The sequence below is a fragment of the Pinus tabuliformis genome, chromosome X (assembly GCF_031772625.1).
Source record: "Pinus tabuliformis cultivar Carrire ecotype Pingquan chromosome X, CPIR1, whole genome shotgun sequence".
NCBI classification, from domain to species: Eukaryota; Viridiplantae; Streptophyta; class Pinopsida; order Pinales; family Pinaceae; genus Pinus; species Pinus tabuliformis.
Genome location: NC_142308.1, coordinates 465,264,972 through 465,288,167, shown reverse-complemented (window position 1 = coordinate 465,288,167; position 23,196 = coordinate 465,264,972). Strand labels below are relative to the sequence as shown.

The window sequence follows — 23,196 nt, the reverse complement described above, 5'->3', positions numbered from 1 at the left end:
TGATTTTGCATGGCACCACTCACACAAATTCAGTATCGTAAAACCCCAAAAAAGACTAAAATCTCGTATTCCCAATTGAATTATGATGCAACCAGACGTGTTTGTATCCATGGAATTCATTTTCACTGGGGCTGCATCCAAAGTAACAGCCTGAAGAATCGCTGGCCCGTCTTCACATAGATATGGTTGCACAACTAATCCAATGGTTGTTAATTGAGTTCCATCCAGAAATGGCTTGTACTCCTCCCTTGATAGCACACATATATGTAGAAACATATTATTTTGGAGAACCCCAATCTATCATATGTCTTGGAAATCACATGAGTTGCAAGAAGTCTTCCTTTCACCTTACATCCAATCCATTGTGCACATCAAGGGTAATAGAGGCCTCCAAATTTTAACACTGATGATGCAACCCAGGTTTGGATCTGCCCTTTCCAGCATACAGAGGAAGCCAACTATCCATCGACAACATATACCTTTTTACCATTAACTGGGTCTATATGGTTAAACTTGTACGATGCCACTGGTATTGGAATAGATTTATGATAGACAAATACCTCATTTGACTCTGAACCAATAGCAACAAAAAGCCCCACAAGGCTCCTTTCATATCTATGCCCAGAATATGTCAGAACAGGGTTGCAAAGTACACTTCTTGTGCTTGTTGTCAGGTTCCAAGGCTTGATTGTGCCATCAATTGAAACTGAGGTAGTTTTCCTATGATGTGCAAGCAATATATTTACAGGATCTTGCCATTGAAGAGACACAACAATAGTCAAAAGTTGAGGACTACAAGTAACTATGGTTTCATGTTGAAGTGTTTGGAAGCTCCCTATATGGCCTTTCTACTCAAAGCATGCAAGAAACATGTAGAAAGCAAAATTCAAAGTCTGACTTAGTTATCTCCACTTTCCCACGTAATACCATAGCCTCAAGATCACAATATTTTTCAGTAACTGAATATGCTTGATAACTTCTTTTGGAAAATTGAAAATGCTTTCAATTTCCAAATAAATACCTCAAATTCGAGCCTTCAATTGATGTTGGTCAGAGTAAATGTGGCTATTTGAATTCAAGCCCTTTGATATGAAAGGTAATTATGTTGGCTTATTATTAGTCATCCACCCTGTTAGGACTTCCCTTCCGAGCATCTGCACTACGTCAAACGAGCCAGCCACAGGATCCCGAGTTCCATGAACTATAATTCCTTTGGTACGCGTATTGATAAAATGTGAATTGCCATTAATATCGTGGAGACTGGGAGCATCACCATGCCAATCTTGTAACTGTTTTTGGTGAGCAACAAACCAGACATGGTAATCATGATATTAGGCAAGGCACCTCACCTTTGTAAGCATCTCTCTGACATGCTTGATTTACATTTGTTTAGAAGGATGTTGGTAATCTAACTCATTGTATGGATCATTCACTAGGCCACATACTCCATGCCTAAAAATTGCTTCCTTTGCATGTTCCAGGTCCTAATTAATTGAAGGAATTTTTCATTTCAAACTTTATCAGATAAGGATTGTCATTTAACCATTGCTTCCCCTGCTCTGGTTCTTCGGCACTGATCCATTGTGTGGAGTAGCATGGAAGGAAAGCTTCTTTTATATGATGTTCTAACAGTCCTCTCACATGCTCCTGAACCTTGTTTTCCATGGAACAAAGAGCAATTGGCTAGTCTCTAGCATGGTTCACGGGAGCATCAATCCACTCACTTTTCCTTCCTGACATCTTCCCCAAGATTCTTGAACTGAATCGAGAAATGTATATCTCATGTGCAACATAATACGATGCATTGGGGGACTAAATTCTAGCTGCAGATGATATTTGATAATATTCTTTATTACCTTTTTTCTGAAGGGAATTTTTCATCTGCAATCCTTCTTGATGTGCTACTGTTACATTTTTATTTAGTTGAATCTCCACATTACCACACATTGCAAGAAACCTAGTGAATTCATTAAATGGTTGAGGCAAGATACAAATAACAAATTACCTCTCCTCCTTTTAGCAACAATCCCAGGTGTAAAGATAGCAATGTCCTCAGCAAACATGGTATTGGAGTTTGGAGTGTGGAAGCTTAGTTTCATTAGAGAATGTTCCTTGTTGTCTTCAGCTATACCATCCACTAGGAATTCAATTTCTTCTTGGAGCATGTTCCTTCTAACATCATTGCAACATGAAAAGATACCACACTAACAAGCCTTACAAAGACTCCAGTAAACTTATCCATATTTAGATGTCGAAATTTACTTATATTGAATACATCTTGAGTGGGATCTTATCCCCTGCAAATGAGAATGATGCCATCAAGATGCTTCAGATTGTCTTCACAAGATTTGTGTCCATATTTTGCTGAGCCTTTGACATGAACAATACCTTCAATCATGACACTACCAGACTTAGTGGGTAACTGAACCTTTTCATGGGACAAACTTTTCAGGGTCTTTCCAACTAAGAATTCAAATGAAAATGGTCCATATATTTATTCTAAGCCTGGTTTGGAAACCTCTTTATTTGCAACATGAATTAATACCTTTTTCCTACCACCATTTGGATTAACACTTACCCTTTGGCTCGCTTCAGATGTATTTCACAAGGTTTCAACTGTATCTTCAACTAAATGTACTGAATCTTCATTTATGCTTATATCTTTGTCTTCAGATTTGTAATTGCTTTCCCCTTTCTTTGCCATCTTTAATGACAACCATGTTTCCAATTGTTCTAACATGTTTGTGAAATCTTGGTTGTAATCTTCAAATTTTTGACTTGGAAGCTTTTTATCTTTAAACTTCCATTATGACCCTCAAATTCTTCTCCTTGATATCACCCACAGCTGGCTAGAGTTATGCTCTAATAGCACTATAATATACCCAACAAAAGTTACATACAAACTTTTCCAAAAAATTTAAAATTTCTCTTTGGCACCTTTCTACAAACAGTTTGAATGCAAAGTCTGGAAACACCTTCAACAAACAACTCAGAAATTTCGTCAAACACTTCAAGGAAAATTTCAGATAAATAACTTCAGTTAAAGAACTAAGGCAACTAGGTTTTATTTGATAGCTGCAAATGTTGTTTGGTTATATCAGGTAACTAAGCTGTTTACTGTTTAACCTGCTATCCGTGATGAATTTTTTCTGCAAACTGCTATTATTGAAATTATATAACTGATTACTGGCTAATCAGACGAAAACTTTTACATAAAGAAGCCATCCTACAAAATAGTGCTGAGGAAGAAATCATTCAAAAAAGCTGCACCTCCCATTATATCTATTTATTTAAATCAATGTCAATGTCAAATAACTTTAATCTAAAAAGTCAGCCTGGACAGGATTCCAATCAATAAAACAAAAGACACTCCCCTTTCGGAGAATTCAACAAGAATGGGACCTTGGCATCACAAATCCATTTAAATTTTAAACCTTCAATCTAACTTTGTTCATCAATGTAGAGTAATTATGGACTGCTTTAAAATTGGAAATTAGCTCCAAATAGCAATTATATCAAATGGAAAAAGTGGGAAAAAGATGTTCTGAAATGCAAGTTGGAGGGAAAAGAAAAAATCAACAAAAAGGACTATCCAGTATCTGCCAGATATGTTTCACTTGTAAAGCAAAACTTTTACAACATCCGAACATCCGGTATCTGATTTCTTTAGGGACCAACGACCTGGCATCAATAGATATGATGCTAATTGAACGTCTTTTGTCAAACCTCGATCCTTGAGTCCAAAGACTCAAATAACTTTGGACGTGTTCTATACTTGCACTGCATCATAGACAAATTTGAACTTTGACCATCAGAGGCTGCTCGTAGGCTGATTCTCAAGTCATTGAGGACAACAATACTCCTCCAGAATAAACGCCCCTTCAAACATGTATTTAGCATACCCAGCATGACATTTAGATATACAAATATAAAAAATGAAAATCTAAACAAATTTCCATCATTTAACCAGGTATGGTGTGGGAAAACTTACATCAGTGTAGTCTTGATCAGTTAACCACCATAAACACCTGTTCGTAGTGTCATAAACTCTCCTACACACAAATGACGATATGCCTGAAGGAAGTTCAACGTCTTTCCTGAGAAATCCAACTTTAGATGGATGAAGCAATGAGGCAGCTCATATCTCATCTTTGTGAAATGAAATAACCAGCTGTATAAACACACGATGAAATCATGTAAGACAGACATTAAAGCTTCAAAATATCTCATCTGTTTGCAACTCTATTGAATATGGAATAGCAATATAGCAGATGCGTAATAGATCATAATAAGCATACCAGTAAACCAAGGCACTGACCTTTTCCAGCGTATATTTAAAAGAACAAGCATCTTCCTTAAGAAGTGAACCAGTCAACTTATTATGGAATTTGTTTCATTGGAGTGCTCCACCTATTGATGTATCTCCATTTGAATAGGTTCCCTTGCACACATCTCCATGTTATTGGTTCAAGGCACCCACACGTGGAGGGTATCTATTCAGATGATATACTAACTATTGAACCCTTTTTTTTGGAATCGACCAATATGGCTGAAGCATCATTGCATCAATTGAAGGTACACAAGGATCTAACATTTTCAGGTTCTAATACTACTACATGTGATGGCCTAGAGATAACAATACAGAGAGAGAAGATGACCTTCCTTTTACTCTCTTCCACCAACATGTACAATCTCCAAAGCAAACATTCAATCCAAGAATGCTCAGAACTTTCTTAAAAAACAAGGTAGATGCAATGGATGTTCAGAATTTCCCTTTGTTGTTATGTTATCAGATAGAGTTTACAACATGGGGATGATCTTGCAACTCTAGTGGCCCCTGTTATATTGGTGGCAACATGTGTGAATGCTACCTACCCCAGGAGAACTACAAATGATTCTGTCATGAAAAGCTGAAAAGTATATACCTAGGATGAAACTAACAATAATAAGCATATCTGATCATGATGCATAAAATGCATAAGGAAAAAATCCCCAATATGTAGAACATAATAAAAAGTACAAAAGAATAGATGACAATTCCCAAAAGCAATCTGTGATACATTGCATGGAATGCCATCTGAAAAGCTGTACTATATTTTTTGTTACTTTTCCAATGTCATTTCATTTTTGCTGCAATAATTTCCATGCACTCATTTTGGAAGAAAATCATGAAGCTAAAGTTAATGGTAAGCCTAAAGTGCCCTGTCAACAGGAGCTGAAGTCTTTATTTCAAAGGCAAACAACGTTTACCAAAAAAATTATATTTTAAAAATGTGCTATGAATAACTAATAATTCTCGCATTATGCGTGGAGAATATCAGAAAGCAATTGTACTGCTAGTTCCTACTAATGCCTTTGCAAGGGGCTTAAGATATCATTACTATAAAATGACTCTATATGACTCTCGAGTTCCAGATAAATGCTCATTGGCTCAATTTGAAGCACCAACAACAAAAACATTCTGTTGCATCTTCAAAAGTACTTACAAAAATAAACTACTCTATGCACAACATGCCTCTTTTGAATTGGAGTCAAGATAGCATATTGACCACTCTGAGAGTCTGAAATGTACTTTTCCTTTTCATTATTCTCCTTTTGCTGCTTGCCAAGAGCGGTGATCTTGAAGTGCTCTGAAAATGATTGACCAGGGCACAGAGGCATCCATTTGAGATAATTCGTGAAAGCAGTTCCCTATCAAAGTGATAGATATAAAATATAGACATATTAGATTTCACACTGTGAAGTTGTCTCTTTCTGAATTGAAGACACTCTAATTATTCTCCAAATGCACCAAGGCTATTGATAAAACAGAGACCCCACCTCTAAAATAAAGTTTCATCCTCAGACAGATGGGAAAAACTTGGTCAGGTTGAAAGGGAGAGCATAAAACTCTTCACTTCTAGGATCAGTTTTGAATGAACGGAACTTATCCCACCAATGATGACCTCTGTCTTTCCTTGTTGAGCTCTCCCCCATATGTAGAGTGTTATCCAAAAACAATGCTACGCTGCCAGTAACTAAAGGTGGTGACGAGAAAATCACATTGATAATGTCATTGAACTGTTAAAAAAGCCATTCAAAAATGTTTAAAGTTAAAAACATTGAAAATTTGAAGATTGAAGGGAATGTTGCCACAACGAACTGCTAGCCAAAAAATTTCAATGTAGTCCCTGAAAGAAGTTGTAAGAACCCTACCCATCATCCATGAGTGTGGACTGGACCATGACCAGAAGAAACTGTAAATTCATTGAAGTATTGTGGTACCGATAATCCCAAAAACAGAGAGAAGCCCAAGATGAACTTCGTCCTGAAACTATTTAGATTACAAAATTGAAGGAAACTGAGACCCTCACCAGCTGCTCATCAAGAATACAAAAAATTTCAGACACGAGGCAAAACCCAAAGAATTGTTGTTCTACCCTACAATTTTAAAGCTGCATCGTACAAACTATCTGCCAATATAGGTACCCAATGAATTGTTGTTGTACCCTAATATGTTGAAATTGCATTGTACAACTAAGTGTCTGCCAATATGAGTTAACCTTAAGGTTTTATGCATACATCCATTATACATTATGGCAACAGCTAAGATACTACTAGTTGACTGACTTTGCAGCTCAGCACATAGGATTTGTGTACACTGTATACATACCAACATAACCAAAGAGGAGACAGTACACGGCAGCAACAATGGGTCCTGGTATAGAAGCAAAGATTGCTCCAAATTTGCCTGGAACACATTAACACGAAATTAGCAATGCCAAATCCTAGACTAGGGAATAAACCCCAAAATGAGAACAATATACCAACTTGAATTGATTATCACCAAGAACAGAGAAGAATATCATAAATCTTGCTGATATCTGGAGCACCCTTCGACTCCCAACTCGTGTCAACCCCAAAAGACGAGCATTCTCACTGCAAATTCCCAAGATAAGACAAATTTCAGAGCTAGTATTGCCAGAAATGGGTCAAGTTGCAGCTAAAGTTGCAAGAAATGGGTCAAGTTGCCTGGTTCTTACACTGATACATTTCAGAGCTAGTATTGCCAGAAATGGGTCAAGTTGCAGCTAAAAGTTTCCAGAAATGGGTCAAGTTGCTTGGTTCTTACACTGATACTGTGGACCCATTTCCAGTTCCAAACATCCCATCCAATAAAATTCCAATTCCCTGTAGAGAGGACCATTACATTCCATCAACGACAATGATACAATCTTCCAATTACCTGAAGCCATAAGGGTGAAAGCAACGAATCCATTTCCTTACCTGCCAGCCTATACCACAGCTGATGATAGATGAAGGGGGAGGTGTGGCACTTGCAAACCTTGAAACAACATAGAATGTACCAGTAGACTGCAAATTTATGAAAGAAAAAAAATAGTAGTCAATACCCAATTTTGTTTTTAAATAGAAACCCATAGATAACTATCAGAAATGTCAACGGGATAAAGAAAATAAAGGAGAAGAAAGAATATCTGATATATGGCAAGCAGGCAGACTTCAACAAGAGACACAAATGCTGCCACCATCATTGCAAAAGACTGTCCTCCATCAAAAACAGGTCCTCCCCATTGAAATGGATATGGAACACTTATCCTGCAGAATAATAAAGACCATGCTGAGGCTTTGCATGAGAACGTACTGTATGAAATGACATGACAATTAGTATGCATGCTTCTTGTAAGAATGCATACCATTTGGCACCACTAACTAGTCTAGAATGGTCTGTTCAGCAATGGGCTTGGGTCTTTTGAGGGGTATGCTTGTATGCTCCACCTACAGTGAGAATATGGGCATATGCCCACACAATAGCAACTGCAATTATGATGGCAAAACGCTCAAATAAGAATGCCAACTGCCCATCTACGTTACAGGCTTACCCTGCAGCTTCTCCCGCGCAGATTTAATGCCCGCCCCTACGAATCTGGAGTCAGGCACAGGTTGAAGAAGGCGCTGTGCTTGAGGAGTGTTCTCCGAAATTGCTGAGAATAAACAGAAAATGCCCACAAATTGCCCACTCTATGCCCGACGCCAGGTGTCAGCTTGAGAAACAAAAGGACGACGAAAGTCCCTTTCAAAGGAAGGCCTATCGGCCTAATTATATCTTTCAAATTAAGTATTATTTATGAAAATACAATATTATATATCTATATATATATATATATATATATATATATATATATATAAAATTTTAACCTTCAATTTTAACAATCATGGCTAGACTGAAAATATTATTTAAAAACAAAAAATAGAACTTTCGGTCTATGCTTTCAATACATTCACTTTTTGAAAGTACATAATTTTAATTTTACTAAATTAAATTTAAAAAAATATTATTTGATAATTTAAAATAATTGTATTTATTAAAATTTAGTTTTGCACATGATAAAATAACTTTAGATAAATTTAAGAATTAAGACTTCTCAGATTAAGATAACCAAATTTTGTCAACATAAACCAAACCAATAACTTTACATTTTTTCCATGTCCTTTTGAGATTGAGATTGTCCCATGTTTCTCTGTACTTGCCAACAAACAACAGTGATGTCTTTATTTGTGTCCTCCAATATTTACACACAGTTTGTTTGAATCATGTAAAATATTTGGACAAGGTTTAATTATTTTTTGTTTTGAATTTGCAAAATATTTTTTTGGTTAGTTTGTGGGTTCTTTATATCTAGTTTATTAGCATCATCTAAAATATTTAAATAAAGTTTAATTATTTGATGTTTAGAATTTGTTTGTTAATTTGTGGGTTTTGTGTTTTTTAAATATATAAATAGATTTAGAATTTTGAAAAATTTCAAGAACATTTAAATTTTTGAAATGTTCAAAATTCAAACTTGTAATTTCAATAAATCCCTAATTCAATAAAACTACAAACATAAAAGAGTAAACTCCAAATTTTTTGTCTATTTAAGAAATAAGTCCATACATAAATCAACTCAAATTTACAAATGAATATTAGTGTCATATTTTATGTTACGGAATTGGAATAAAGTAACTATATTGCAGGAGCAACACTTGGATTGTGGAAAGTTCAAACTCAAACTTGTAATTCCAATAAATCCCTTACCCAAAAAAACCTCCAGAACATAAAAGAGTAAAGGATCACTTCTAAAGGTGCTTTAACAACAAAGACTCAACCAATTGAGTTAACCTTCAAGGCTATATACATCTAGATACAAAAATTATTATTTTGTATTTATTTGGTAGATAAATTTTTAGAACTAAACTATATAGGAAAGTTGAAATCATTTTCTGCAAATATTTAACTCAAAAAAATCATTATTCAAGAAAATCTTTTGTCCATAAAAATAGGCAGAATATATTCATAAAAATAAGCGGAATAGATTCACAATCAACAAATGTTTTACCCTAGTTATATTCCAGCTCCAAAATCCATCTATCTACAATATTATAGATTCAAATGTTATTTATATATTAAAAAATATTTTATTTTAAATAATATTATATAAAATTATAGAGGAAATTTTAAAGTACTATTTTTTAGTGTTTTTAATAGATTTGTGGTTTGAATTTAGTTATTTTTGGCCAAATCTTGATTTGTGTTGATTAAACTGGTTTTTTTATTGTATATATAAATTTAGCATTTTCAAAAACTCTTGAACACTTCAATTGTGAAAAATTCATTCTATTATTTCAATAAATCTCTACTAAAACCTAGACAAATTCGATCAAAAAATATTATATATATATATCTATATATATTTCCAAAAAAATCCCAATTAAAAACTAATGATAAAGATATATAATTAAAAGAAATAAAACTTCAGCTGTAAATTAAAAAAAAAAAAACTGGTAACGGAATTTAAGAAAAAGAAAATATTGTGTCGAGTCTCGACCTTATGCTTTCCCACCTTATCCGTTCCAAGATGACGGGCGGCCGCAGTTTCGTAACGGTTTTTGCTTTTGAGACTGTGCCATCCGCACTTGTGTCATTCCAAACTGGTATTGTTTCCACATTCACTGCGGCTGGTGTGGAAAAGTCATCGGAGCACTGTTTGAATTCCTACTGGTTTCTTAGTATGGGAGGAATATCTGCATTTTATTGTCAATATTTTTTCAACTCATGTTAATTCCAATAAATTCCCGTGACGACGGTTTGGAAGAGACTTGTTGGTCAATGTAAAATTGTAAATCCTGTTTGCTTTGGAATTTCTGCTGCTCCTCCTTGACATGCGGGCTGATATCTCGACTTTATCGTCATTCCTTGAGCCGGTATTCACGGATCAAATTCCTATAAATTCCCCCTCGTCCGCCATGACTACCATCCTGAAGCAAAGCAGCAACCAACTGAGTCCAAAAATTTAAAAATTAATGGTTTTAACTTCGTTCTTTGTCAAAATCTCTACAATGAAGATAAAAATGACCATTACAGAGTGTTTGCAACTAATGCTTTGATAGTGTAGACAATGAAGATAAAAATGACCATTACATAGTATTTGCAACTAATGCTTTGATAATCTGTCTAAATTATAACTTGAACTGTATTTAATAATTACACAGGTAGGCGAGCCGAACCAGGATCACCAGTGTTGGGAGAGGCCCGAAGACATGGACACACCTCGCAATGTCTATAAAATAGACACACAACATCCTGGATCAGACGTTGCTGCAGAAACTGCTGCAGCGCTTGCAGCCGCCTCCATAGTTTTCCGTACAACGGACAGTAGTTATTCTCAGCAACTCCTTCAAACTGCAATACGGGTATATTAATTACATCTACTGAACTTCAAACATAATATACGTATTCTTTGCAATTTAAATCTTACCGACCAATTTTCTGTTTGGTGAGGTCAGGTGTTTGATTTCGCGGATAAATACAGAGGCTCTTACAGCGATTCTCTAAATTCGGCAGTTTGCCCATTCTACTGCTCTTACTCAGGATATCAAGTAAGAACTCTTTTGATTAGCATACCTGTATAAAATAGGTAATAGATGATGATATGATTGTCATGGCACGGGCCTTTGCTTGCAGGACGAATTACTGTGGGGAGCAGCATGGTTGCTAAAAGCCTCGAATAAAGTATCATATTTTAACTACATTCAGTCAAATGGCCCGACGCTTGGCGCCGATGATAACGGTAATTTGTTCAGCTGGGATCAGAAGCATGCAGGAGCCAGAATTCTTTTGTCTAAGGTGAAATTATGCACCAACCTAAACACAGTCGTAATTTTATTGGATTATGCCAGCATCATTCTTTCCCTCTGTAATGTTATTCCAACGTTATTATTTACTCTAATTTTGCCTTCGTTGCGTAGGAAGTTCTAGTAAGAAATATACAGTCCCTTAGCGAATACAAGAGCCATTCGGACAACTTCATTTGCTCTCTCGTGCCTGGAACACCATCTTCGCAGGCGCAATACACACCAGGTAAAGCTTCATGAAAACTAAAAGTACTCACATTCAATATTCACCCCAGAAAGTTACAGTCCCTTAACGAATACAAGGGCCATGCGGACAACTTCATTTGCTCTCTCTTGCCTGGAACAACATCTTCGCAGGCGCAGGATATATCAGGACATAAAATTTATGGCGATTGTTGATTCTTCAATATTTTCGTAATCAATTAAAGGAACCAGGGGATATGGAAGTGGTTAATTATTTGATTCTAATTATGTTTGTCTGATTGCGAAATATTGGGAATTTTCAATTAACTTAAATTCAGAGTGATAGTGTTATTTGGGCTCCGCTTTATGTTGATTGCAAATTTAAGATTTAATTATTAAAAAAATAATAATTATTATTTTTTTATGATTAGATTTTGAAATATTCTTAATATAAATTACTAATTTTGATCATCAGAAAAAAAATCAACTATAATTTAATTTTAGCTATCAATTCCTAATTATTTTAACCTAATTTATTTATTTGAAGTTTTGCAGGTTCTTCGAAATGGGTGATAATAATTTGCAATATGTGACGACCACAACTTTCCTTCTTTTCACTTATGCAAAATATTTGACCGCTGCCCACCAAGTAGTGACATGTGGGGGCGTCACAGTCACTCCAACCCGAATACGCACTCTTGCTAAAAGACAGGTATAACCACCAAGTATTGTTTCTTATGGCTTTTGTGCGCAAAGAGTACTGCTAGGCATATTGGTGATGATTATATTATGAAATGGATAGGCGTTGTTGTTATGGAAATTTTGGTTATATTTAGAGAAAATTTGGCAAGATTTTTTATAAAATCAAGTTATAGTTATTAAACTTAAAAAATTAGCTGTTTTAGAAGTTTTTTATGGTGTCTAATCCATTTTCCACCATCAAAAATACGATTCAAACACTGCTTCTATAAGAATTTTTGAAATTTTTTTGCCCGGATTCCAACTACTTTTCACTGTCAAAGCCAAAAAAATTAAAAATTAAAATGTTAGAGTATTTGATTTTTTTTTACTATGAAATAAAATTGCAAGTTTAATAACTAAATCTAAATTTTTCAAAAATTTATGCAAAATTTTATCATTATTTTACTAAAATTTCTACTATTTTCCAAACTAATTTACTAAACTAACATATATATATTTAACAGGTGGACTACATACTGGGAGACAACCCATTGGGAATTTCATACATGGTGGGCTACGGTGCCAAGTTTCCGGAGCACATACATCACAGGGGCTCGTCGTTGCCTTCCATTCACATGCATCCGCAGAAGATTTCATGCAACGATGGTTTCGAGGCGTTGCATAGCAACGGTCCCAACCCAAACACACTGGTTGGTGCTATCGTTGGAGGCCCCGACAACAGTGACCACTTCTCTGATGACCGCAACGACTATGCGCACTCTGAACCCACCACTTACAACAACGCTCCACTGGTCGGCTCCCTCGCTTATATGTCACAGTTCTCTTCCTAGTTTTAGCCGCTGCAGCAGCACTCAATAATCCAGTCGTCTTGTTGTTCTCGGACGGTGCCCTAATTCCTCTATGTAGGTAGAGTTTTAAAGAGTTTTGGCGGCACGTGAATCTGCTCTAATTTGTCTATGTATGTAGAGTTTTAAAGAGTTATGGCGGCACGTGAATCTGCTCTTGTTAAAGTCATAGGATCTTAGTATACTTCACTTGCAGGTAGTTGGATGTACTCCTGGTGTTACAGAGGTAGCTAGGAGGATTGATTGTAGGTCTCCCATAGATTAGGACTCGCAGTTACGGATTCACCATGTAGTTGAAAAAAAAAAAAAAGAATTTTCAAGGTATTTGCTTCCATGGTTAACCAAATCTCTGGGAGTTTGTGTTATTTCTAGGTTTTTGTTTTGACGGTTATAAAATCTCTGGTCCAAACTTAATAGAGAGTTAACTTTTTTGGCTTATTTCTTTGGCTTTTTTACTGTTTATATAGAAAGAAAGATATCCCTGTACATATGGTTTGATTATAAGAAGTCAGTATTTATTTATATATAAAAATAAAAACAAATATTTTTTGCATTTAAATTTTTGTTATCCATAATAAATTAAGCAATTTTTTTTTTTTTTTGTAAAAATCATATAAGTAATATTTTTGATAAACTCATTTCAAACAAATGTAATTCATCATCAAAATATATCATCCAAAATTACTTATACAACTATTTACAATCTATTCCGCCATTAAAAAGATTCAAATAATTCAAAGACTATAAAATCATATTAAATCATATTGATCTCCTCTCAGAGGATACTTCTAAAATCTTATCCTCTGGCCTTCCAATCATCCGTAACGGATGCCTATTAATTGGACATTGACCATAACGTAACAATATTGCTATTGGATCCAATACACGGACTTGTCAATTTCATATCACGGACTCGGCTTCCATATCTTCTAATTTTCGATGATTTTTATGTATAAAATACATTCCATGAAAAACATCACATTCTATATATTTTAATGTCTTTTATCGCTTTTTTTTAAAGCAGTGAGTAGGATAAGCATGATGCACTAACTAAGGTAATAGTTGCTTTTTTTTTAATCTTATTTATTAAATATTATATTATTTTTATAAATACTTGAAAAATAATGACAAATTAATATCATATCATTTTCATAATAAATACAATGGAAAAGCAGCGAACAAATAATTAATATAATAAATAATTTTTAAAAAATAAATTTATTTATTTTCATTTTAGATATTAAAAAATATATAATTATAATTTTTTTTATAAATTTTAATAATATTAAATTCAATTTTAAATTTAAATACAGTTTAAACTAAAAAGTATATATATATATAATTTAATGTATTAAAAATTATATCAATTAAAAAAACCAAACTCGTTAAACTACGACCTTCAGAAATGGAGAAATAAATTCTTCTCCGTTTTAAACTCAAGTCATATTGATTTAGATTCAAACATTTCACTTTTAATTATTTTACACTTGCAAAAAACATATTGAAATGTTGAATCTAAAAAGTTAGATGGATATTATTTTAAATTTAAAAAATAAATAGTTTATTTTAAATAGTAAAGATTTACATTGTTGTTGGAGGTGTGTGGAGGTGCAATTATTTTCTTTCCCGGTAATATTTCTTATTATATCTAGTTAAATATGGGTGGAGGTTCAAATACAAAGGTTGAAGTGATGACTATTAGGGTCTTTTTTCTTGTAACTAATTCTCTGAAAATATCTCTATTTCACATCCACATGGATTTTAAATGTGTGGTGGATTGATTGTGCGAGGAAGGGCTATTTAAGCGTATTCTCTTTAAGTTACTAGTTGAATTGTATCCAATACTTTAAAGGTTTTTTTCAATATTTTACTTTCCAACACATCCTAAGAGAATAAAACAAGTTGACTTTCTATCCAAAAACACTTAGTCTCATTTTTTTATAGTTGCAAAAATTCATTTGATTTTGAAAAGTGTTGATTTAGAATACACTTTTTTTAAGAGTACTTTTTAGGCTTTAAATTTTCTTATGTATTTAGTATGCATTTTTTTTTTAAATGTTGGTGATTTTCATGCCAATTTTGAAAAGTGTTGATGCAATATCAACCTCTTTTTTTAGGGCTTATTTTTGAGGCTTCAAATTTTTTGATATATTAAATATGGATATATTTTTTAAAATGTTGGTGATTTTCACGTGGATTTTGAAAGTAGCATCACAATTTTTTTAGGCATATATTTAACACTTTGAATTTTCTTATGTTTTAAATATGCACAATTTTTTTTTTAAATGTTGATTATTTAACCATTTTTCAAGGTATTTTATTCATCTTCTTATTTTTCATCCTAAGATATTTTTTTAAGGGTTTTTTTGTCTTTCTTTGCAATGCTTTTTTAAATGTTTTCTTGTTGTTGCAAAGTTAAATAATAATAATAATATCTTGAAGTTAAGATTTTTTTTATATATTTTTACATCATTAATTAATACTTCAATACACATAAAATAATTATCACAAAAAAATTAACACTCAACAAAAAATACACATTTTGCGTGTAGATATAATTAAAAAATAATTCTGCATATAGATATAATTAAAAAATATGTATTTTGGGGTATTTTTGCTAAAAATGACATTTTTTCGATCAAATGAGTATTTTTATATTTATTAGCATAGTAAACTAGAGTACAAAAATTGACTTCAGAGCTCCCCTCGCTTCAAGTAAACCAGAGATGAAAGCGAGCAAAGCCGGAGAATGCAGAAGTTATAACCATACAACCATTATTGTCGATAGGCTAACCAACCATACATAGCAAAAAGGTGGCAAAAAAGGTAGAGAACCTGAGAACATCATGTCACTGAGGATGGTGAGGAGGAAGCCCAAGAGGAACTATTGGAAAGCCATCTCGCTCATGCATATGAAATTCAATGTGTTCTACTCAAGCCTCCAAGTCGCGCAGACGGCCACTGAGGTGTCGCTGGTTCTGTCGAATGCTCTCAAGCTGCTCCAGAGTCTCATTGAGGCTGAATTGAATGGCGTTCATGTATGCCACCAATTCATTCTTATCTTCATAACGATTCCCTCTTATAATGTTTAGGTTGGCTTGGACTCTTCTCAAATGTTCAACAATCATTCCAACATGGCTAGTGCCTCCACTATGCATGGAGAACGACTACGAGCATGGGCAACCTCACCCACCCGTTCCCTAATGACTGAATCCTCTAAAGTCGAGCTCGGGTCATTGGTTGGGCGCTTGATAGGGTTGTACTTCCCACCTTCGTGGTGGGGACAACCAAACCGACAAGGGATGGTTTTTGGCACCCAAGAATCATTTACTTTAATTGCAGAAGAGAACCCAACCACCTAGGAAGAATTCACCACCATAATTTTCCCGTACAAACACGAACCCTACCACAACCACCACATGGTGCCTTCACAATCCTGTCCAAGTTGGACCTCCCGCCGAGTCTTTCCTGTCGGCACCCTTCCAAAAAACTAGACCGACTTAACCACAACAAAAACCCACAACCAAAACGGGGGAGGGCCGACAACAATTCTTAGACCAAAATCACGCAACAAAAGATCCAACACTATGATAGACATAAACAGATAAAGGCAAACCATAGTTATGAAAGTCAACCGGTAACTGATTCCTCCACTAGCCTAGTCAATTTTCTTTGTGATACACAACTGAAATGAGAACCACCACACACCCTAGATACCCTAAGGAAAATTCAATTTAGAATAAGCCCCCGCGTGAGAACTTGCCCACCGACTAGACCACTCACTCAAAAGAACGAGCGACAACGTCACAATACTAGTCACCTTCGTAACAAACTATGAAAAATACCAGAACCAAGAACACCAAATTATTTGGAGATCGTTGAGTACCCATCTTCCTAGAGCAACCAATCATCATCGACACCCGAGGTTCCACCACACATAACCAAACTTACAACACAGGAGAGAAGAGTTACAGCTAAACCTGCGAGGATCCCAAATGAAAGCAAAAAAGCCCACCTGAGGAGCCACAGTAGCAATATCTGAACCCTTCGCAAAAATCCAGCTATCCCATGGCCCTGGCAAGCTCGCTTAACCACCGGCGCTCAAGTCTACCACCTTGCACTCCAAGTTCATTGCCCAAGATTTGACAATCGTTGTGCTAAAGCTTCTTCGCATTATAATGAACATAAGCGGTCTGAATTATTTAGACCACCACCAACTTGTCACATCAACCTATATACTATCATAAGATTACCTACCACATGCCTTGTGGGGTGGACCCCAAGGTTATTTGGCCATTAGTTTGGTCACCCCCATCAGAGGCTAAAAATGACATGTTAAATAAACTATTTTTATGGAAAAAATGAATAAAAAGATGTTGGAAAAAAAATTATAATCTTTTTATGAATTTTATATCAAAGATATTGAAATTTGAAGTTTTTTTTCCAAAAACAATAATTCACATAAAATTTTAAGTAAAAATAACAAAAATGAAAATAAAACATGCCATTTATAAAAAAAAACCACATTCAAATAAAAAACATAAATAAAAATAAGAACATTAAATTTATTTTAAAAACATTAAAGAAAATTGACTTGAAAAAAAAGAAAAAGAAAACATTAAAATTAAAATTAAAAATGAAAACATTAGAAAAAAACAATTAAAAAAAAAGAAAAAATAAAAATGCATCCCTTGGACCTCGGCTAGCGAAGGCCGATTCTGGGAATTGGTCCTCTGCTAGCCAAGGGCCAAAGGGCTGGTAGAATGGGCGTTGAAGCCAAGGCCAAAAGGCGGTGAACTTTTTTAATTCTAATGATTTTCATTTTGAAGTTTTTTTTTGGTTTCTATCATTTTTTTTTATTGTTTTTAACATTTTTATTTTAACACCCCAAATGCGGGTGTTAGATGAGCCATTAATGCACATTGGACGCCACACAAGCAGGTGGATTATCCTTATGGAAACTTGCGCCTTCCCCTGTGGGAAATTAAGGCAGGTCCTGGCTCCTCGGTCGACGCCATTAACCAGTTTGGAAAACCGAGAAATTCTCTGTAATTTCATAAATATGGAGCAAAGCCCCCTGCATTCACCTATTCAACCTCTCAGTTTCTCTTTCCACCTAGCTGTAGCAGAGCTGAGCCTTCACACCGCTATGGGAAGATGTTGCAGACTGCTCTACTACGTCTACCCGGGCAATGGTCATCATTTTTCTCAGTCCTTTCTCTGCAACCTGCATTTTGAGGTCTCGGCCCCTCTCTCCGGCCCGGACTTGAATTCCCCTGTTCCTCTTAGCATCCCCTCCCCCGTTCTTGCCCCGCCTCCTGACCCTGCAATTCACTACTCACTGCAGCTCTCTAGTCGGAGAAACATGAACCAACGCCATAGAATAAGGTGCAGGCAAGGTGGTAGTCGGGGTGGCACCACTCACCCTTTGTCTCTTCCCCCTTCTGTCTCCACCTCCCTGTCCGCCTCCCCACCCCCTAGCCCTTCCACTTCCTGCTTCCTTGGCAGATACCCGGACACCCACAGCGGTCGAGGTAGAATGGGCACCAACGAGGTTCGGCATTCAGGAGGAATCGCCTAGCATACCACTTCCAATGCTTCTACCCATCAAGCACACTTCCAGTTTCGCTGCTCCATGGATAGGCTGATCATCATTTTAGAGAGGTAACCAACTCATGCCCCGAACCTGAGCTCAACCTGGAAATGAACCAGGCTCCTCCACTGCCAGGCAACTTTTAGGGGGAGCCGAGCTCCAGCCACTCGCTGAAAGACATGGACCATCCATCCAGCAGCTGACAGCAAGCTTGGGAGGCGACAACACTCGTAAGGACAAAGGAATTTAAGTGGAGGACACTGTAGGTGGCGGGCAATCAGCGGAAACTGGTTCAGAAGAATATGGCTGGTGTCCAATCATGGAGGAGAAGCCACCAACATAAGCCACTTAGTTGCTGCATGCCAGGTCACGTGTCGGGTCTTGAGTTCGGTTCTATTTATTTTCGTTTTTCTATGGTCAATTTTGAGTCTCGCGTCCAGGTTGAGTTCCGAGTTTTGGTTCCGATGCCCTGTTTTACTGTGGTGAATTTTGAACTATACTGTGGGTTTTACTATGGCTATCTTACTGAATTTTACAGTCTTTTGGTTAAAAATTTTGAATTCTAGAACTGTAGCCCCTGTGTGGGTAAAATGAACTCTTCCTATTTCGTTCTCGGACTGGTTTCCCCAACTAGGGTAGTCGCGATGTCAAGGCTTGCTGTTTAAAATGGTCATATAGCTAACCTAGTACCGCAGAGGCCAATGCCTCTTTGTACATTATGTTTTTTATAAATAGATCAGTTTTACTTAGAAAAAAAATACATTTTTATTTTAACAATTTTTTATTTAAAAAAAAAATCTTTTTATTATGGTTTTGTTTCTCAAATTCATTTTAATGTTTTTTTTAATATATTTAAAAAAATATTACTTATTTAACCTGATTTAAATATTTTTTTAGTTTATTTTTTAAAAATTGCTTTTAGTTTGTATTTAATTTGTTTTTGTTGTTGTTGTTGTTTGTTTATATTTTTAATTATCCAATTTGTTTATGTTTATTTTTTATCTATTTATTTAGTTTTTTTGGTGGTAAATTTGTTTCTTTTGTGAGTTAATTTTAATTTTTAAACAAATTTTAGGCTTTTTTATTTTTGTTATTTTTTTTATATTTTAAAATATTTTTTATTTATTAGTTATTATTATTTTTTTTTAACTTTTTGTTTTTGTTCTACTTTTAATTTTTTTTCAATCTTTTAATTTTTGCTTTTTATTGTATTTTTCATTTTTATTCATTTAGCTATTTATTTATTATTTTGTTTGTTTGTTTGTTTTTGTTTTCTTTTTAATGTAGGGTCCGTGTCGATCCTCAACTAGCAACCCAACCTCATTATGTGTCAATTTGATAATTGATTTTAAAGTTTTCATTATAATGGATCAATTTTGCCCCTACAGTGCCCAATTTCATGGTTGATTTTTAAGATTTCATTGCAATGGGTCAAGTTCGCCTACATTGCGTGTTAATTTGATGGTTGATTTTTTAAATTTCGTTGCAATTTTTCAAGTTTTCTTAGATTAATATTTTAAAATAATGATACTTTTAGCACCTAAAAAATAAATTACTCTTGGTTTTTAATGACTCTTTCATCCATTTATTCATTTAAAAAAAAAAATCTAGTCATATAATTTTTCCATAATGCCATGGTTGAAATATATTGAAACTTAAACTTTTTTGTGGTCGTGATATTGGTTTTAATTCCATGGTTGAAAAATTATCAAAATTTTATGGTTTTTCTGAGTCATGATATTTTATCTTTAATTTTATGGTTGAAAACAATTACAAGTATTTTATCTTTAATGCCATGGCTGAAAATTGTTGGAATTTTAAGGCTTTTCAAAAACATGATATTTTATTTTTAATGCCATGCTTGAAAATTATTGCAATTTTAAGGTTTTCTCAATTGCTAAAACATGTTGAAATTTACCAAAAAAAAAAAAAAATTATTCTAACATCAACACATTTTGTTTTCAAAGAGTTTTTTCATTTTTAAAAATTGGTTTTCACTACCATTTTTAAAAAATGTTGAAAATTTACCCTGTAAAAAAATTTCATTCCAACATACACACATTTCTTTTTGGCTAGAATTCTCATTTTGAAGTTACATTTCCCATTTGATAGGTTACTTTGTTACTCTAGGAGGAGGAATGAAAAATAGTTTTTTAGGAACGAAAAGGCCTTCAACTGCTAGGGAGAGGATCCTTCTAGATACCTAGCAATGTGCAGTTGATTCAATTGGATTAGAGTTCTTAAAAGTGTTTTTTTATCAATGCTTTGTATTGTACAACAAGCGCATGTTAGTGTTTTCTTATAGTTTTATTTTTGTGTCCATATTTTGGGGCTAATAGGCTTAGTTTTCTAGTTTTAAATCATATGTTTCCTATGCATATTTTGTCAGTTTCTCTTTGTGTGGTGGATAGCTTGATTGTTAGGTTTTTGGATGTAAAACTGCTAAAGGATCTGCTATGTGGATGCTTTTGTTGGATCCAAGAGACTTCGTAATTTTTGCTTGTGTACTCCTTTCTTTTTTAATAGAATGGATGATAAGAAAATACTATTCCTGCGTATTTGTATTCATGCCCTTCGAAATAAACGCATTATTTCGATGAATTATGCCAAATTAAATTAAAACAACAATGTATAATATAAATAATTAAATATGCGTAAATTTAAGTGTGTATAAATCTATTTTTTGACCTGTAGTCTTAACTTTCCTTTCATTTATTTATTTTGGTAGTTTATTTATTTATTTATCTTAATTTAAAATTAGCACCATTATATTTGATATATAGATTGATGTAATATGGTTTTTTTGAAAAAACAATGGTTTTGATGATGTATATTAATCACTTCACTGTGGTTATATATGATTTAGTTATGGTTGACAATGTTTTGTTTTAGCGAAAATATAGTTGCATAAGGTTGACCATGATTAACGATTATCAAATATGTTTGCCACATGGTTGTTCATATTTAACTATAATTGACTTTAGTTGACCATGGTTAGCAACATTTAACAAAGTTGACAATAAAAGATAATGGTTGTCTATGGTTGACCATGAGTAACTATGTTAACCATGACCATGGTTGACCATATTTGACCATTCTCACCATGGTCAGCCATGACTTGACCATGTTGACTATGATTGAGTGAGGTTAACCATCTTTGACTATAGTTGACATGTTGACTATGATTGACCATGTTGACCATGCTAATCATGGTTTAACATATTTGACCAAGGCTGATTACGATTAACAATGGTTGACCATATCGATAATGTTTAAACATGGTTGACCATGTTGTATATATTAAACTATGGATGACCATGTTGTCCATGCTGCCAATGTTTGACCATGGTTGGTAATGGTTGACTATGTTTGATAATGTTTGAATATGGTTAACTATGGTTGACCATGTTTGACTATGATTGATCATGTTTCACTATGGTTGATCATGATTCATTATGGTCAACTAAAGTTAACCATAGTTGACTATGGTTGACCATGTTTGGTGAAGTCATCTTTGGTAGATAACGTTTGACCACTTTTTAACATTGAGATATTTTGACCAAGTTTTCTTTGGTAGATCACATATGACCATGTTCTAACATGTAGATTATTTGACATGTTTAACATAGTTGACCATAGTATTGTCTATGGTAGACTATGGTCAACTATGGTCAACTATGGTTGACTATGGTTAACTAAGGGTGACTATGGTTAACTATGGTTGACTAGGGTTCACTCTGGCCAACTAAAGTTTACCATGTTTGAAAATATAGATTATGTATGACTATATTTAACAATGTTTGATCATGATTACCCATCAAAGGCTGTAGTTACCTATGATTGACCATGCTTGATAGTTTTTCCCATGGTTGACATTGCTTGACTATGATTAACTATTATTCACCATGGTTGGATATGGTTTACCATGATTAACTATTTTTCACCATGGTTGACTATGGTTGACCATGGTTGACTATGGTTGCCTATGTTTGACTATGGGTGCCTGTGGTTCAATATGGTTGACTATGGATGTCAATGTTGACCATGGTTGAATGTCATGTGAGATTTGTTTGCCACATTGTCATGTTAAGATATGTTCATCACAATGTGACATTAGACAATCTTTGTCACATTGTAACATCTAGAATTGTTCATCACATTGTAATGGATTATGTTCATCACATTGTGACATTGAGTAACGTCCATCACATTTTGGACATATATATTTGTTTGTCACATTTGCAACCTCAAGTTATGTGTATCACATTTCAACTACTTACGTTCATCACATTGCTACATCAAATAATATTCATCGCATTATGATGTTAGGAAATGTTTATCACAATGCAATGTTGAGAAATGTTCATTAGATTGCAACATTGGGTAATGTTCATCTGGATTCATTTATAACATTGTGATATCAAGTAATGTTAATCACATTGTGAAATCAGGTAATTTTTAGTCACATTCCAAGATCAATTTGTCATAATGTGACATCTAGTAATGTAAATCTAGATTTGTTTATCAAATTGCAACATCAAATAATGTTCATCGTATTACAATGTTAGGTTATTTTGTCACATTGCAACATTGGGTAATACTTGTCACATTTCAATGATTAGGAAATGATTGTCACATTTCATCGTCAGGTAATGTTTGTTACATTTTGATTTTAAGCATTGTTCATCACATTGCAACATT

At 34.3% G+C, this 23,196-nt stretch overlaps 1 protein-coding gene and 1 pseudogene across 2 annotated transcripts; one reads left to right on the top strand and one right to left on the bottom strand.

The window, feature by feature from the left end:
- Window positions 1–5,198: 5,198 nt before the first annotated feature.
- Window positions 5,199–7,990, bottom strand: LOC149140671 (nucleobase-ascorbate transporter 6-like; annotated as a pseudogene). Its single transcript, XR_016264403.1, has 8 exons — window positions 7,500–7,990; window positions 7,267–7,353; window positions 7,112–7,170; window positions 6,827–6,918; window positions 6,653–6,730; window positions 6,196–6,356; window positions 5,821–6,060; window positions 5,199–5,691 (listed from the first exon to the last, which is right to left on the bottom strand). The product of XR_016264403.1 is annotated as a nucleobase-ascorbate transporter 6-like (transcript).
- On the top strand, window positions 7,849–13,083 carry LOC149140670 (endoglucanase CX-like). The gene is made up of 7 exons (XM_089451040.1): window positions 7,849–7,968; window positions 10,531–10,731; window positions 10,825–10,917; window positions 11,003–11,164; window positions 11,287–11,403; window positions 11,903–12,067; window positions 12,561–13,083. Exons 1-7 carry the CDS (start codon window positions 7,849–7,851, stop codon window positions 12,885–12,887), a joined length of 1,185 nt encoding a protein of 394 aa, XP_089307166.1. The 3' UTR covers window positions 12,888–13,083.
- Window positions 13,084–23,196: the final 10,113 nt, after the last annotated feature.

Coding starts and splice junctions, on each gene's coding strand:
- LOC149140670 (XM_089451040.1), top strand. CDS start 7,849: ATGCCAACTGCCCATCTACGTTACAGGCTTACCCTGCAGCTTCTCCCG. Junction 7,969..10,530: donor AGGCGCTGTGCTTGAGGAGT/GTTCTCCGAAAT, acceptor ATAATTACACAG/GTAGGCGAGCCGAACCAGGA. Junction 11,165..11,286: donor CCAGAATTCTTTTGTCTAAG/GTGAAATTATGC, acceptor TTCGTTGCGTAG/GAAGTTCTAGTAAGAAATAT.